Source organism: Diadema antillarum, unplaced genomic scaffold (genome assembly GCF_040938485.1).
Source record: "Diadema antillarum isolate AM-2024a unplaced genomic scaffold, OU_Dant_1.0 seq00001286_RagTag, whole genome shotgun sequence".
NCBI classification, from domain to species: Eukaryota; Metazoa; Echinodermata; class Echinoidea; order Diadematoida; family Diadematidae; genus Diadema; species Diadema antillarum.
Window position 1 is genome coordinate 222,168 of NW_027272065.1, and position 18,922 is coordinate 241,089.

At 38.8% G+C, this 18,922-nt stretch overlaps 1 protein-coding gene across 1 annotated transcript in view; it reads right to left on the reverse strand.

The window, feature by feature from the left end:
• Positions 1-4,683, reverse strand: part of LOC139707941 (uncharacterized) — a 73,819-nt gene extending 69,136 nt beyond the window's left edge. The window contains exon 1 of the mRNA XM_071619937.1: positions 3,892-4,683. Coding sequence (XP_071476038.1) covers positions 3,892-4,650 — 759 coding nt within the window. The 5' untranslated portion in view covers positions 4,651-4,683. The remainder of the gene's footprint in view (positions 1-3,891) is intronic.
• Positions 4,684-18,922: the final 14,239 nt, after the last annotated feature.

Below are 18,922 nucleotides of genomic sequence, written 5' to 3' on the forward strand. Positions count from 1 at the left end.
TCAGATTTCTATACACCATTGCTCAGCGTCAGAGAAAGAAAGAAAGAAACGATTACACGTGTCAGATTTCTATACACCATTGCTCAGCGTCAGAGAAAGAAAGAAAGAAACGATTACACGTTTCAGATTTCTATACACCATTGCTCAGCGTCAGAGAAAGAAAGAAAGAAACGATTACACGTGTCAGATTTCTATACACCATTGCTCAGCGTCAGAGAAAGAAAGAAAGAAACGATTACACGTGTCAGATTTCTATACACCATTGCTCAGCGTCAGAGAAAGAAAGAAAGAAACGATTACACGTGTCAGATTTCTATACACCATTGCTCAGCGTCAGAGAAAGAAAGAAAGAAACGATTACACGTGTCAGATTTCTATACACCATTGCTCAGCGTCAGAGAAAGAAAGAAAGAAACGATTACACGTGTCAGATTTCTATACACCATTGCTCAGCGTCAGAGAAAGAAAGAAAGAAACGATTACACGTGTCAGATTTCTATACACCATTGCTCAGCGTCAGAGAAAGAAAGAAAGAAACGATTACACGTTTCAGATTTCTATACACCATTGCTCAGCGTCAGAGAAAGAAAGAAAGAAACGATTACACGTGTCAGATTTCTATACACCATTGCTCAGCGTCAGAGAAAGAAAGAAAGAAACGATTACACGTGTCAGATTTCTATACACCATTGCTCAGCGTCAGAGAAAGAAAGAAAGAAACGATTACACGTGTCAGATTTCTATACACCATTGCTCAGCGTCAGAGAAAGAAAGAAAGAAACGATTACACGTGTCAGATTTCTATACACCATTGCTCGTAGAAAGAAAGAAACGATTACACGTGTCAGATTTCTATACACCATTGCTCGTAGAAAGAAAGAAACGATTACACGTTTCAGATTTCTATACACCATTGCTCGTAATATTCAATATTACAGAAGACAAAGAATATCCATGCACCCAACATCTTTCGCTTTCCATATAGTACGATATATCCACGGAATGCATTCCTCTTCTTCCGGTCGGAAATAGCTAAAGATAATATGATCATCAATCATTGTCGTAAAGAGAAAGTAACACACACACACACACACACACACACACACACACACACACACACACACACAAAATGTATGGAATGCTGACGATTCAATTGAATGCGTGAACTCGCACATTTTGGATATAGCGACGCTATATCATTCTCATTTTATATTATTAGTGTCTATTGTGATATGGTGATTATCCATTTCCTTTCTACTGCTGCATCTGCCGCTCTTTCCCCTGAAATTTTATTCTGTTTTGTTAATCTGGATGTGCATTTTTTTTACAATAGATCTGTCTGTCTGTCTCTCTCTCTCTACCACTGTTGTCCCATAACTGCATACAGATCATTTTAACCGTGATTTAAACTGTAATAAAGGAAGCCCGATGTGTGCATGCGCGTATAGTATGGGTGTATGTGACTATATTCGTATTATGTAAACAGTGATTGAGTGCATAAGTATATTAATGCGCTGTAACTCATTTTACGCACTTACAGTCGTTAATATATTTTCCTCTCATTCCGTATTATTGTCTCTTTATTTCACTTCGTCCCTTTTAATGAGACGTTAATACCCTTTGCTCATTAAAGGGTATCATTTTCTGATTACACATTTTACGACGTTAATAAGTATTGACATAATCTTCTCTTATGCTTTCACCATACTATTCATGAGCGGCGAGCGCTTGTCAAAAGACGAAAAATGGTGTAAGGAATAACTGGTCGGACAAGTTCGGCCCCATACCTCAGAGATGTATACTGATTCAGAGGCTCAACTCTGTGTAAAATATCAGGGTTATTTCACTCAAAAAGTAGTGTATTTGGAATGCTGTTAACAGTATTTTCGGGCCAGAAGTTAAAAGAGAAACTACCTGAGGCACGCCGTCTATTCAAGCCATTAAGAATAGAGCTTTGCGGTGACGTCATCGTGAAACACAATAGCCCACGAAATCGTCGCAAGTCAGTGGGGTGAAACCATTATTTTTCTCTCTATTTATGGGGTGACATCTATTTGTGTGCGGTAGTATTTTCACCGGGGCGACGTGTCTAAATAACGCCGTTGAATAGCAGAACAAATTCGGCTGGTAACTAGCATGACGAAATTCAAAAGAGAAATTCATCACATTGTCAAGAAAGCTATTTTTATAGCTATTTGAAAGAGATTCCTTCCGTCAATTCCAATTCATGTCACAAAACCAATTATTGCATAATCTATTGACAGATTAATAATAATTGACTGACTGATTGATTGGTTGATTGAAGAATGATTATTATCGATTGATTGAATGATTAATAAATCGATAGACTGACTGGCTGACTGACTAATTGATTTATTGATCGTTGATTATATTTCCGCATTTCTTTATACAAAAAAAAGTAAAGTTATTGAGTATTGTTTGGATCTATACATTTGAAACGGGTAAGTGATGAACTAAAATATCCGGCACTATATCCCATATTAAGTAATAATTAATAAGTAGAACCAGAATCAAAGGACTACCTTTTGCGTTCATACGGATGCATCACTCTGAACAAAACAAAACAAAAATAATGAAATAACATATTTGTTTCTTTTTTTTATTTGCGCTCTGGACAACACCACACAATTGACAACAAACATAATCGACATTTTGATAGGTTATCAAGCACTTTTCAGTGTAGATAATCCACCATTGTTCGCGATTTTAGTTTGTAATATAAAATTGTATTGTGCTGTTGAGTTTCATATCCAGGATTATGAGTCAGCCAATCCCAGGAACGTCATCTTTTATCACTAGGATTTTTTTTTTCTTGGGGGGATGGGGAGGGAGTTTAGATCTAGAAAAAGTGGACCTTTTTTAGTTCAAGTGTTATTCAGTTCCACTATTTCACACACACAGTGCAATACCAAGGAGCAAACGGGGTGGGATAAGTTCGTGAAACCCCCTCAATCCCCCCCCCCCCCCCCCCCTCGTTACGGACCTGAATCTTGAATGTGATCAAAGTCGTCGCGGTCAAAGTCCAGTTAAAAGGCCAGCTTATTCTGTGGGAAGTTTTATCTCTCGGGAAGAATTCTTTAGTGTGTACGCCTGTCATAAATTGTGTTCTCTTTGGCGTTTTGGACAGTGGATGCACCGTTGTACTGTTCCTAAAACGCTCATGTGTACATCACGTTACTTTTTTTTAAAGATCGAGATGCCCAGTGAAAGTTTATACATACAAAACGTGTTTGATCGATGTAAATGTTGCCTGAATGAGTCTTGAATTCGAACGCAATTATATTCTAAGAAAATGAGAAAAGACATAAGCTGAATCTTATAACCAAATGAAATCAAATGATTTATTGTAGTGATGATGCAACCCATCATACAGCATCGAACTCCCCCATTCTCCCCCCCCCCTAAAAAAAAGAAACTAAAAGATTGGGTATATACATCATAACCTTTTTCTAAAGAAAATACTGTGAAATGTCTTTTTCTTTTTCTAAAGAAAAAGACATTTCACAGGATCTTGGTTAGATTGAATTTGATCTTTCTATTTTCAAAACTCCATGAGGAAAACTATGAATCAACCCTGTGCATATTATCTGTGTTTTATGTAATAAACCGGAATGTGATATATATATATATAATTATATATATATATATATATATATATATATATATATATATATATATATACAATATACACACACACACACACACACATACACACACATCTTAAAGCCTATATACACATAATACAAATGCATGTACACTCAAACACACACTCGTAATTATAACTATCATGACAAGAAAATTCCATGTGTTACTCTGTGATATAAACCATGTAAAAAAGAGAACGAATAGAAAGATGGCTACATAATATACCTGATTGTCTTCTTCGCTCTCCGCCTCGGTCATCGGCAGTGTGTAGGCGTAGTCCGGTACGTCGGGGATGTCGCCCTTGTCCCTCCGATGGTGTTTGCTGTCGTTACTGTGCCCCTTGCCGAATAACTGTTTAAGGTTGAGCGGGATAAGGCTACCTCGACGGGAGTGACTCTTCGGCGTCGCTGAGACCTTCCCGCTGACGATCAGGCTGTGGGATCGTCCGTTTCGGGTCTCTATCACATCGAGGCCATCGTTGAGATCACCTAGCGATGCCAAGTAGGCCTCGGGGTACTGGGGGTCGGACTTGGACCGGACGAGCTGGTAGTCGCTGCAGTTGCGTTGTGCGGCTTGCGATTTCACTGGTGTTGACTTTCTTGGTCCTAGTGTCCTGGTAACGCGCCCAATATCGCCGTCGGAGTTCGACTTCGAGTGACGACCACGGGTGGGGAGAATTGGACTTACGCTCTCTCCCGACGAAGATGAGGTTGCGCTCCACTTTCGTTTGGGAGAGTCATCATAGTACAGATTGTTGTACTTTCGGGCGTTCGACGGGTTGTAATCCTTGACAACGTCCGTGGCAACGCCACTGCCAAGGTCAGCGTCGTTGTCATTATCACCATGGAGCTCGATCTCGAAGCCAAGGCGCTCTTCGTCTTCCTCGTCGAGACTAGTGCCGAGCAAGGAGCCGGAGAGGTCCTGCAGTAAGCTCCGACGGCCCGGCGTGCCAGCCCGCATGGGACTGCGATCCATTTCTCTCATCTAATAGTAAAACCGTCCCAGTACCAGTATCTCTCACTCGATTAGATCTCTCCCTGGTTGTACTTAAAAACTAGAAGTATACAATCGTCATGTATATGTCGCACACCCAAGATGATATCAATACATATACTTGTAGTTAGTGATGTAAACTCATTATTTCCAGTCCTACATACTGAGAGCTTTACTGGATTTACAGTCTGGGTTCCTTACAAAGACTGACTGCAAAGAACAAGTTCAAAACCACTGCTCTGTGCTCACATTTTTTTCTCCTTTAACAAAACAATCTGCACGTAGTTCGGCGATCCATTTTGAGTTGAATTGCTATTATGATAATTGTTGAGAGTTATCCACCATGCTGAGAGGCTGGGTTGTCTGGCGAAGAACAGCAGCGGCGGTTCCACGTGATTTCCGCGTCATTGCACCATACGTCCATTGAAAGATGTGTGTATTGGGCTCTCCGGAGGGTTTCTGTCCCCCTCGGGTGTCAACTATAGCTTGGTCGGGATTGAAGTTCAAGTACAAAGTTTGGAGCCAATAGAAGAAAATGCTCAGCCGAGCGTGTACGAGCACGCCTGATGCTCGCGATAGATAGGGTGGGCAAGAATGTCTGTACAGTTCGTAGACAAGAATAAACAATATTGTTTATACATAGTAACCAACAAGGGGGACTGATAATGGAATGTGAAATTTCCGGAAGTGTGTAGTACTAGTTGGCCAAGGTTGAATCTATCCCTATAAGATAATACATAAATTTATTAAAGGCACTCTTGACAAGTATTTTCAATTAAGCTACATAGTTTTACATGATGACAGGGCCTCTGTGGAGATTGTGTGGACATTTCCCTGCGAAACAAAATCATGCACCAAAGATGCTTAACGCTTTAGAATATCAAAAGAACAAATGAAAAATTACCGAATTTATGGGCCTGCTACATTATTTTGTATTCAGAAACACGAAACTATATAGCTTATATCCGAAGACAAGTTAAGAAGAAGAAGAAGAAGAAGAAGAAGAAGATAGAATAAGGTATTATTGATTGGGTGTAACGCAGTGGAATCATAACAATGAAGAAAAAATAGAAAAAAGAAATAGATACATCGGAGTACAGAACCTCTTCTACAAAATTTTAGAAGAAATTATATAACGCCTCTGGTATTATACACAGACGTAATATCCTGCCGCAATCATGTATTTTTTTCTATGACTCCTTGAAGAAGTAGATTTATATCTCGATAATAAAACTATTTTATCATACAAGCGCAACATTGGGGAAAGGGTAACTCTCAAACCCCACAACACCCCTGACTTTTATACACATGCCTCATAGTCAATTAAATGCCGATATATGAGCTGATATTCCTCCTTCGATCATTATAATCGTAAACTTTTCCATAATCATGCAGTGAATATCTGTTACGAAACGAAGCAAGAGATTCAAACGCATTAACCGAGTTGATACGACATTCTCTTGTGAACATTCTTTTTCATATGCGTGAAGTCTCTTGCTGTCATTTAATTTCCGAACAGTTAGTTCCTTGTGGTGACAATATTGACTGGAACTGGATATAATAGCATTGACAAGGTATAATAAGGGCGCCTATAGCAATCTCCGCTTAATTCGCTGCGGTAAAAAATAATGTGCGTTAATTTATCGCGATGGTGAATCAATGTCATTACACACACGTACACGATAGGTGCATAGTTGTTCACTGCTGCCGTTGATATAACGTCCTTGAAAATGTATATCTTTCCTTTATTGTGAAGAGAAGCGTACATAAAGTACAGAGCAAACAGGAGTGATCTATTACTGTTTGTTCACCAATGTAGGCACACGGATGTAAGGATGATCGAATGGGGGTGGGAAAGGATTTGTAAACGTCTACTGTAAACATTATGATATTGATATTTTAATTTCAATTCTAGTACGTGAGGAACCCTTTGATTCAATATCATAATCATTTCGTTCTGTTCTTTTTGTAAATTGCACAGCCCCTCGCAGTGGGATCGTAAATAGTACGTCGCAATCCGAAAAAAAAGTTGCAATGCTTGTACAGTGTACTTGAAACCAGTTCAGTGGGCGTCATTGCCAACTGATTGATACTCTGTGCTGATAACGGGACGAGACTCAATGGCTCAAATCGAAGAAGTAGAAAAGAAAAAAGGAAAAACAAAGCGGCAGTGTGTGTGTTAAGCACGGTTCTCCTCTCCCTCCCTGTCTCTCTCTCTTCCATTCTGTCTGCCTGTCTGCCTGTCTGTCTGTCTGTCTCTGTCTCACTGTCTCGTTATCTCTTTTTTTTCCAGTGCCCATCCGGATTAATACCCATCATTCCGGGGTAGGCACCTATAGTTTGCTATTCGTTTTCCGAAGGTTCGTCATTCCAAAGGCTCGTTATTATGCCGAAGGTTCGCTTACTATTCTAAAGGTTTGTTATTTTGAGAGCGAAATAAGGTTTGTCAATCCGAAAAAGATATATGGTTCGTAACACCAAAAGTTCGTTAGTACGCACCTTTTCCTCCCTAAATTCGGATCAACGAACCCTAGTTCATTTTCGGAATAATCATTGTGTTGTATAGGCCTGTGTGGAATTGTTGTGCTTCGGAATAGCGAACCTTCGGATAACGAACCTTATTTCGCTTTCGGATTGACGAACCTTCGGAAAGATGAACCTTATTTCATTTTCTGCTTAACTAAACTTCTGAATATCTATAACTTTATTCTATTTTCGGGCTAACGAACCATAGGATTTTCGAACCTTCGGAATAACGCCAAAATATATTAACGCTAGGATTAACGAACCCTATTTCATTTTCGGATTAACGAACATCTAGGTATTGGGAATTTGTGAGTTTCAGAATAGCGGACCTTCTGATAACGAAACTTATTTCATTTTCAGATTAAAGAACCTTCGTAAGGGTGAACCTTATTCAATTTTCCGCTTAACAAACCTTCGGAATATTGAATCTTATTCTATTTTCGGACTAACGAACCCTTCGGACTTAAATGCTGATCTTCAGAGTAACTGCACAATAGCTTGGATTAACGAACCCTATTCTATTTTCGGATAAGGGACGTCTAGATATACGGAATCTGTGTGTTTTGGAATAGCGAACCTTCTGATAACGAACCTTATTTCATTTTCAGATTAACAAACCACCGAAAGTACGAACCTTATTCTATTTTCAGACTAACAAACCTTCGGATTTACGAACATTCAGAATAACGGACATCATCAACCATTCACTTATAACAATACATTGTATATGCCATATGCATATTATTAGCATGATGCTTATAGTTATGTGATACATGGTTTGTAAACATAACGTACTGCCCTGTTACATACAAGTAAAATGATGTTACTCGATAAACAAGAAATCCCTTAATGTAAAGGCCCTGTATGAGATGCCACCGTCGCCGTCATGTCAAATCAGCGAATTGACAGACAAAGCATATTATAAATCATAGAATCAAATTCTGACAACTTTGTCATAAATAATTGAAGAGACTTCCTATTCGCAGCGGAAACCGTAGACAATTTAATGTCGGTCACGATTTATAATATCATAGGCCTACAACAGCCCACCTGTTCATAAATACTGATAAAATCATTATTACCAAATATTCATTATTCTACTATGATAATAAGACTACTATAGTCTAGGTCCTAACCATCAAAAGTGATCCATCCAGTGCAGATACAATATAGCCATATCAAAGCGTTGTCAATCAAAGCCAAATACGCTTCTATTTATTTCTAAGAAATTTATCAATGCAGTTTTTATCGTTTTATTTTGAGACTGCAGCCTTCTGTGGAGTATCAATACGTTCCTCACTCGCACACGCACATAATAATTACACTTTGCAGGGAGAGAACGTGTCAAGATTGGAAGATAGCATTCAGACTGATGAAGGAAAAGCTTGCCGAGAAGGCGGCGGTGATAATCGAAGAGAAGACGGATTCTTCTGAAGAGAGGCCGATACAAACCGAAGAGAAAAACGTAACGTAAGTAAAACGTAGTGCACTGATCTCCATGTCAGAGGTCAGTGACGTCGTGCGATCCTTAACTCCCCCCCCCCCCCCCCCCCCCCACCTCTATTCGCTGAAAAGAATCTCGGGAAGTCATGGGTTTTCTTGTGGTTTTTAATTTCCATTTTTTGATTCTCCCGTTTTCAATGATTTCTTTTTTCTTTCAGATCCATAAGTGTGTGTGTGTGTGTGTGTGTGTGTGTGTGTGTGTGTGTGTGTGTGTGTGTGTGTGTGTTTGTGTGTGTGTTCTTATTTTTATGTGATTATGAATGGTCTAGATTGACATTGACAAACCCAGTTCCACCTTTTTATACAGAAATGGTTAAGGTATGGCAGGAAATGGATAAATGTAGGAATTTTAAAGATGAAGTGATGAATCCAGTTATATTTAATAATAGAAAAATATGTATAAAAGGGAAGAGTATTTTTGATTGTGATTTATATGAAAAGGGTGTTTATAATGTACATCATATTTTACAAGGAGGTTTTATCAAACCCGTTGGGTATTTTCGAAATTTAGGTATTATGGGAAATGGTATATTTAAGATAAATGATACTTAAAATGTTTTTCCAGAAAAGTGGAAAGAGTCCACAGGGAGTGTAAGGTTTCAGCAAATTGATGTATTAAATTATGATATACAGGTGAAGATTTTGGTAAAATATTAGAATTTCAAAATATTAAGTCAAAAAGAGTATTTTGTTACAGTTTTACAAGAATTGTATACCCTGGAAATAAGATATGGTGAAGTGAAGTATGATTTCAGGGATAAGGAAATTAGACATTTATTTATTAGACCTAGAAGCACGACTTTACTTAGTAAACATATAGGGAATTTCAGTTTAAGTTGTTACACGGGGTGATATATACAAGGGAACATTTGTTTAGGTTTGGTTTTGTGAATGATAATCTTTGTTCTTTGTGTCAATTAGAAAGGGAAACTTATTCACATATATTTTTTGAATGTGTGAAAGTAAAGCCGATATGGCAGTTTCTTATTGAGTATTATGATTTAGTTGAGTTAGAAGAATTAGAATGGAGGGATATCTTCTTGGGTTTACGAGGTAGTGGAAATCGAATCAAATGCGTGAATGCCTTGATAATTTTGATGAAAATTGTAATATTTCGGTCAAGAGAACAAAATAAGTTACCCAAGAGGGAAAAGATAAAGAAATTTGTTTTGGATTTTATAGAGGAGGAAAAGAACGTTGCGGTTAAAGCAGGTAAGCTTGGTTTTCATTTGCAAAAATGGGAGCAGTTGAAACTTTCATAGAGTCAGATGTATGGTTAATTTAGGTTTTAGCCGTATTAATGTTTAGGAATCGGTATATGTATCAGCATTATGGTGGTCACTTTTTTTTTCTCCCCATGCAAAATGTTTAGTTAGCTTCGGTTTTAATTTGGTGTGTGTCTATAACTGTCAAGGAAACACGTAACCAAGATACCACAAGTATGTAGTGTGATTTGGCGTGCAAATCGGTGTTTATGAGTGCGCACAGGTGGGTATGTTGTTGTTGTTGTTTTGGCTGATGTCTAGTGCATATATGGGTGTGTGTGTGTGTGTGTGTGTGTGTGTGTGTGTGTGTGTGTGTGTGTGTGTGTGTGTGTGTGTGTGTGTGTGTGTGTGTGTGTGTGTGTGTGTGTGTTGAGGGAAGGCTACGGGGGGGTATGTTAGTGGGGAAATAGGTGGGGATGGTTAGGGTTATAGGTAGATGTAGTTAAGTTAGAGTAATGGTTAGTGGGGAAATAGGTGGGGATGGTTAGGGTTAGGTAGATGTATAGTTAGGCAATAGTAGAATAATGGTTATGGGGCTAGGCAGGAATATGGTTTGTTTTGATGATATACACATATGGTTATTTTGTTTTATACGGGGGGAGGGGTAGGTTGATAGGTTAGATAAAAAAAAATGATGAGTTTTGTTTGGTTAAGTAAAGAATGTTTTTTTTAATGATATGTTTCAGGAAATGCTGTATTCTCAAGAGAGTGTAAGAGAATTTATGTTATATTGAGCAATCTGATCAAGTTGATCAAGATTTTTTTTTTCCCTTTTAAAAGTTATACTTTATCTGATATATTTATGAATATAGCGTGTGCTCTGCCAAAAAAAAAAAGGAAGTTAAGTTAAAAACTGATTGAATAGCACACATTTCTTATTCGGTGTGTGAGTGATAAGGCACATTCGGATTGGCTTGATTAGGCTGATAGCTTTTCCTGAGAATTATGCAGATTTCATGTCATTTCTCTTATCGTACTGTATGTTTGAAAAATGATTTAGCAGCACAAGAAAGAAGAATACAGCTGCTTTTTTTTTTGTTGGTGGACGTATTAATTTTATTGTCAATATGGATTTGACATTGAATGAAACTTAAATAAAGAATATTATAAAACAAAAAAAAAGTGTATGTGTGTGCGTGTGTGTGAAGGGGGGAGGGGGTGGGTGGCCTTCAGGCCCAGCCCCTTCTTACCTGTGGCCCCTGCAGGACGTGTCATGGAGAATTACTGTCATCGCCCTCGTGATATGCTGAGTACATCTACTTTCCAGTTTTTAGAATTGCATTCGTGATTGCGATTGTTTACTATGTTAATTTTTTGGCATTGTTCATTTGAATGTAACTTGTCAATGTTTTTGCGTCTGTGAATGTATAAATGGATAATTGTAAAGCACATAGGGAACATTGATTTTGTTATCTGCGCTATAGGAGCTCATCTATTATCATTATTGTTGTAAACAGTTTGTTTACACTTGTCGTCACTGGTGAGAATTAGTGTCGAGATAATTCATGCAATTTTTTTTTTCCTTTGGGCCAGGCATCTTTTCCAAATAAATCAAGTCAATGCTGACCAAGAGTCTGTTCATATCTCTTTGGTGGTGATGGTGATGTTCAACGAAGCAGCTAAGTTCGTTATCTCAGTTTCATTTAAATGAACTCTTGAGACAAGTTGTTGTTGTTGTTATGTACACTTGATAAAGGAACTGTTAGGAAAATGGTATTATCACGCTAGTCAATCAAAATCAAAATTCATCGGCAACATTGATATGCTTGTTCAGGGGCGGATCCAGGAATTCCGTAAAGGGGAGGCGTCTTTGCAAAATTAAATGGGGGCGCACGCGTCCCCCCCCCCCATTTTTCTTTTTATTTCTATTGTTTTCATAAAAAATAAAGAGAGGGCGCGCTATCAGTGCGTCCCCCTCTGAATCCGCCACTGTTGTTATCAGGGTTGTTGTTAACTCCATCTCTCAGCTAAGTGAGGTATAGAATGTACCTGGAAGTGACTGGCACGGTAGGCCATTCAGAATCCTACTCATGGAAGGCAAACATGGACATGCCACAACACAAATAACAACACAACTCACAAACAAACATAAACACATATTCCCTCACAGTTACAAAGAGTAACTAGAACCGGAATTTGTCAACACTGACAAATTAGGTGATCCGATCTGTTCGGAAATCAATTGTTTGAGTCTCCTGATCCCAATAGGCATGACCATACCAGTTTCATCTGTGTTTAGTGGACATTGGCCGTGTGATGTTTGGATTCTCATTTAGAAAAGGAAGTCAGATCTGCCATCTATGGTACACAATTACGTGTACACTAACGAAGATACAGAATGAAGTATATTTGACCTTTGACCCCACTTTATACGGACAAGATGACATCTGAGCAAAAAGTGGTTATTTTGTGAAATGATCCTTGACACATGGTCTTTACGTGTACAAAATATGGGAAAGAAAGAACATGTATTCACCAAGATACAGGATGATACATTTATGACCTTTGACCCTAATTTACATACCCAAGATGGTGTCCGATCAAGTAGTTGTTATTTTATAAAATAATGTACGTGACATGACCTAAACATGTGCAAAATATGGTGGTGATAGGGTATGTTTTTCTTGAGTTATTGCAAGAAAATTGCAAAAAGAAAGGAATATGAAAATACATTGAAGATAAGCTTTAATTTCAACCAAGTTTTTGGACGTGATCCCGACAACGTATGAAAAATTGAAGGGCACAGTAACGATAGCCCAAAGTCTCAGCTACAACATATCAAAATCTTGGAGAAATTCACCGAAGCATAAGTGAGCTAGTGCTCGATAAAAAGAGTAATGTCAATTTTCATTTCCATAAAAACTGCACTCCCATAGAGATTACACGTAAACTGGTCAAATTTGACAAGGTTACTTTCAATCCATGTTTACGAGGTGATGCCGTCATCCAATTAACATTATGTTTGTATATTTATGAAAGAACATTTCATAAGCTACAACATATTGAAATTTGGGTGAAAATTGGCAAAGGATAAGTGAGATACGCTCGAGTGAACTTGAAATTTGATGACGTCATTTTGAAAATTTACTTTTTTTACTTTATTAAGAAATTTGATATCTTTTAATCATTTTGTCAGCATAGCCAACCCATGAAATAACATGTACAACTCATCAGCTTTCAGAATATGTCAAGAAAATTGGGGGTCACTGTCCATCCTGACGAGTAAAATCCGATTTAAAATTGGCGGTTTTTTGGCATAGTTGCACTGTGTATCCCCATTGACGCACGCGCGGAATTTTGAATTTGACGGGCCTGTATGACGTCATATTGAGTCGGATCGACTTGAAACTTGGTAGAAATATTCCTTGACAATTTGGACATCCGATCCGTGTAAAAAAACTGAAAATTTCTATTGCATATGAGCTGTGTGTGCGAATATGTGCGCACGCGTACGCGTCCGTCCAATTTTTTCAATTTTTCAAAAAATGCTCCAAATGGTCTGAAACGTGTGCAAAAAAATTTTGAGCTCGATTTGAGCATACAAATATTTCAACGCGCGCATACGCGCGCGTTCTAAGATAAATATGAATTTTGACACTATGAGTAGAATTCGCTTCACTTAATATATATGTGACGTAAATTTCATTGAAGAATTCTATTCTGTTAATGAGATATGGATGAAAATGTGTTTTCATATAATGACGTCATAGTGACGTCACGGTCGACTGATCACTATGATTTTATAAAATTTTTCGTCTTTGGGACATGATACATATATGGTATGAGTTTGAAATTGATACTGTGAGAACTTTCTGAGTACGTAGATACACAACTTTTGTCCAGAAATAAAGAAAGAAGAAGAAGAAGAAGAAGAAGAACAAAGAATCCGTACAGATACAGAAGGTGATCCGAGAGGATACTCGGATCACCTAATAATGACCCCTAGCAGGATGAAGGAAGTTGACAAACAAAATCGTCACGCCTTAGTATCCACACTACAAAAGGAACTAGTAGCGGGTTTTTTTTTTCAATTATATCTATTCACTTTCATTCAAATGATACCAAAAATAACAATTCAATTTGATATTACTGTACAACGTAGAGATGCTAATGACATCACATATACCAATTAACACACGCACACCACACACACATACGCGTCTATGGTGGAAACCGAGGACCTGTTTTACCCACAAGAATTTTACCACATGACAGAGGACCTGTGTGTAAGCAGGACTCTTGTTAACCAAGGACTCATTCCTATATTACCATCCAACCGAGGACTTATTACAATAATGCTAATCGAGGACCTACAAACATGTATCCCTACATGCAATAGCTTGCAAAAACAAACTGTTTGGAATGGTCTGCGTACCGAGGACGTCCTCGGTTTAAATGTAAAGTTCGTATGTGTGTCCTCGTTTTACACCATGGGTAAATGCACACACACACGCGCAAAAAAAGTAAAGTACACATGCACACACGCATACACAGAAACAGAAACACCCACCACTGCCTCCAGTCACCTCATAACAAGTTTCATTCAGAATCACTCATGCTAAAAATGACAAAGAGGTAAGCAACAACACATCCAGTTACCAAGTGCGATATCAGGAAACACCCATAAAACACACACATGGTTGCCATGACATTTGCTCCTGCGACAATTGCTCCCATGAAATATCAGCACGCTAAGCCAAATATAAATTCTACCTCCAAATGTAATAATGATAGAAGCTAGTTTTTATAAAGCACATTTCACATTTGTTAAGTATCTCAATGTGCTTCACAGACTATTATTACCCCATCACTGGATACATTATTTCCAACCAGCACTAACAGTGCTCACTTTCCACTCCCTGGGGAGCATTCCAGCTAGTCGCAGCCATTTTACAGGCACGCACATGCTGATCAACCAGCATAAACTTTCTCATCCCACCAGGTATTCATTCATACTCTTGGGTGGAGAGCAGCAATGTGGATAAAGTGCCTTGCAATAGGGCAAAAGTGTCAGGCTTTGTGGGGCTCAAACCCATGAGCCATACCACGCTCATAAAACTCTATCCCTAAGTCCTTGGAGAATATAAGACAAGATCAAATGCCGCAGAGCAAATGTCATGTAACCCACCCCCTCCCCCCCCCCCCCCCACACACACATACATACACAAACACAATTGCACTGAATGGTTTAAGTAGGTAAAAATGCACATTCAAACAGACACAAGTACACTCACTCATCTACAAGGGATATTTGCACTTAAAGAAAGTTACAAGTCGTTTGACATAAGTTTTATGTGTCAGATTTAAATTTAATCCAAGGAAGTAAATAGGAAGGCACACACAAGAAGGACATTTCCAATAAATTACTGTATAGAGAGTGCAACCAAGTTATGTCAACTGAGCCTCTGTGCGTATGGAGTAAAAATGACAAATATCTGAAATTTGAGGAACTGGACTAATGGTAAATACATGGCACCCACATAATATACATAAACCTGGGCCCCATTTTATCAAAAGATATAATCGATTTTAAATTCCCTTACCACACAGGCTGCCATAGACTTTAATGATAGAAATCAACTTTATAATCAATTATAACTCTTCATAAAACAGGGCCCAGGACAGCCTTGTTAAACACTTTCTGCGCCAGAGAGTTTATACAGTGTGTACAATGCCATGGGGATTTCCAGAACAATTGACAATTAAAGCACACAAGGGGTAACCTGCAGAACAGTCAATTCTACTTGCACATTCTACATGGTACTTGTTTATATAGTGTCTGTAACATCGCTTTCTGAGGCAAAAGAGCACAAATGGATATATATATTTATTTTCCCTTTTTTTTTCGTACTACAATGTGCCTGATTTCAAGTGTACTGTGTACACATACTTTTGATATTCATCTTTTGGTCTGACATGTATGCAACCAAAGGTTGTTCACCATGGAGAAAAGATAGAGGGAGGGGAGAGTAGTAAAAATTGCAAGAATACAGCTGAAATTTCAGTTCTGGGTCTCACTGCATAAAAGATCTTAATAGAGATCCTAGCTAGAATGACATCCTCTTGTAGCTACAGCCAGTTAGGAAGCAAGATTGTCACTACCATAGCACTTGCTATCACAGCAAAGGGTTGTTGTTGCAGCAACTTTTTACAAAATGGAGCCTACAAGAGGTGGAAGTCTTGGTTACCAAAACTATCTCATATACAGGGAAGATGAGATCAAAAAACTTATTTCTGGGTGTCTTGTGGATCAAGTCAAAAACTGTAAGTGAAAGAATTGCTATTTAGGAAAGCAATGTGTGCAGAAAGAGAAAGAGCAGTGAAAATATGAGGATGAAGTTTACAACAGAAAAAAAAGGCAGATTTGGTATTGGGAGGCTTCAGCTCCATTAGACAGGTCAAACAGATTACAGAAGTCATCTCTACACAATGTATAATCCTTTTGAAATATCACTTCATGGCTGGTTTCCATGCCTATTCCCTGCTTCACCATTCTGTTTGCAAGTTTTGTTGTAAGTTTCACCCTAGGCATGATAAAAGAAAAGGTAACCGAAGTATTTTCAGAATAGCTCCAATCTTATGTCGCACTGCCCAATGGAAAAGAACAAGCAAACCAAAAATGTGCTGAAAGACGCATCATCATGCAGACACAGTGCCACAGTTTGAGATAGGAGGATAAGAAAATAGAGAGGAAAGAAGGAAAGCTGAGTGAGTTTCGAGAATACCATCCTAGGTTTGCATCCTTCTCTTTGCCTAATGGGAAAAATGTGTTCTATTATACAAATATACCAGGCCTGAGAGGCTCTGGTTGAAACTATGTGCATGAGGTGACTTCAGTAGCACTATTTTCTGAGGAGCGCAGCCCCGAAGAAAATAGTACATTAAGGCACATAGTTTCAACCGGTGCCTCGAAAAATTGGCCTGGTATATTTGTTTTATATACCTCCCAATGAATTTAAGAGTATTTGACTGCTGGTATTCTGTAATTTACCCCCTTTTTAGGGCATCTTGCTTTACTCTTTTCAAGAAGATTGACAAGTCATTCACGCTTGGGAAAGCAGCAGGAGGGCAGCGCGTACGCGTACTATGAAGAGACAACTCAACACTGCGCGCTCAGCCGCTAAAGTACTTGGTGCATTGCTGTATGACGTACTGGTAAACATGCGCAAACTGCAAACTCACTACGCGCTTCATACATGCAATACGCCTATCCGATCTGTCAACAAGTACGTTGGTGCTGTACGGTGACGTGCGTGCTCGAGCTGATCAACGATGTGACCGTGAGCTGCAGTTGATTGTGTTTTCTGTCGTCTTTCTAGCGTTTTCTTGCTGTCTGTACATGAATATGGACTATCCTTTCCTGTTAAAAATGCAAGTATACATTGTAAATTTGGGTAGAACATTCAGTAACAGCGAGTCTAAGGTTAGATTACGCACTGGAAAAATTCTAGCAGTTAGCATCGAGTACCACTGTAAATTCGTGTGATTCGTAACAGTTAACAAGCTGGACTCTAACTCGTTAGACACTCTAAAAAATAATTATTAGGATGAGATTACGGGAATTACTGTTAGACAGGTAGAACTAGGCTTAACTAGATCTAACTTACGCTAGAAATAATTAAGCAGGCCTACTATCTACTGCAGTTTGTCAACATCTTTTGGGTGGGTCGCTCGAGTTAGTGAACTGCGAGACCAAATTTCAAGCGACGAAGCATGAACTCCCCAAAATTAGACAGTCCTACACTGGGATATTTTATAGGCATAGGAAATCTAGCATACCGTAGTTAGGGGATCATACTTTCTCATACATTGCACCAAAACCTTGGAACGATCTTCCATTATCTCTACGACATGCATCTTCAAAACCAGGGCCAAATGAGGCCTAACCAACGTTAGATTATTAGAATAGATCTAGGCCTATGGTACGTCAAAGAGCCCTAGCTTGCTTATTGTTGTCTAATTATAGATCTACGATATCGCCTACTCTGTTGTAACATAATATTCTATTCCACAATGCCATGAGCATCTTTTTAGGTAGAATGAGGGCTTTATAAGAGTCTCTCTGAGTCTCTTATTTTCTCTAACGTTACACGTATTGAATGTATTGTCTACAGTATGCGTGCTTGTGGTTCTCGCGAAGTGAAGGCGCTGCAATACCCATTCATTTGTACATGAAATCTCTCGCGAAGCGAAGGTGCTGCGATACCCATTCATTTACACGTGAAATCTTTCGCGTCGCGACGTGAAGCAAAAAAGGCGCGAATTTCACCAGCGTGATATAGTTTTTGTACTATTTCCCTAGGGAGAATAGTGAGACGCGGATTTGTATGGTAGAATTATGTTTTGTTGTTTTCATTGCTCTCGACCAATCAGAGGACGAGAAGCAATTTGTGAGGGATATAATACTTGCTATCCCACATGTTCCACCGGTTAACACCAAGTCCTGCACAATGATCGGTAGATGTGTTCAGTATGTGCCAGGCCTGGTTGGTTTCATGACCTAAATGAAGCTAGGTCACCATGCCTAAATGTCTGGCAGCTTATTGGAGTGCAATGCATTATACAACACAGACTCATCTACACCACACTGCTAAATCTGTAGTTGTGGCATGTAACTCTATAACTGTTGATGTTGATCACCTTGGACATTGCACTATTTCTTCTTCCCTTCTCCCAAGACATGGCTCTTAACATTCCTCTGTGAATTTTGTATTAATCAGGAATTGTCCCTGTTTGATGAAGACATGCCTTCCACAGAACCGACATGCATCACCTCAATCGAGCTGCATGAGAGCAGAGACGAATCTGGAAGGAGCAGCATCCTACCAGAGAAGTCATCATCGCTGTGCCACGCCTTGGGATGCGATCCTTGCTCTCTTCTGTTTCCGGATGTGAAGGAGGAGCTGGAGAATGGCTGCTTGAGAGCAGAGACCAATCTGGAAAAAAGCAGCATCCTACCAGAGAAGTCA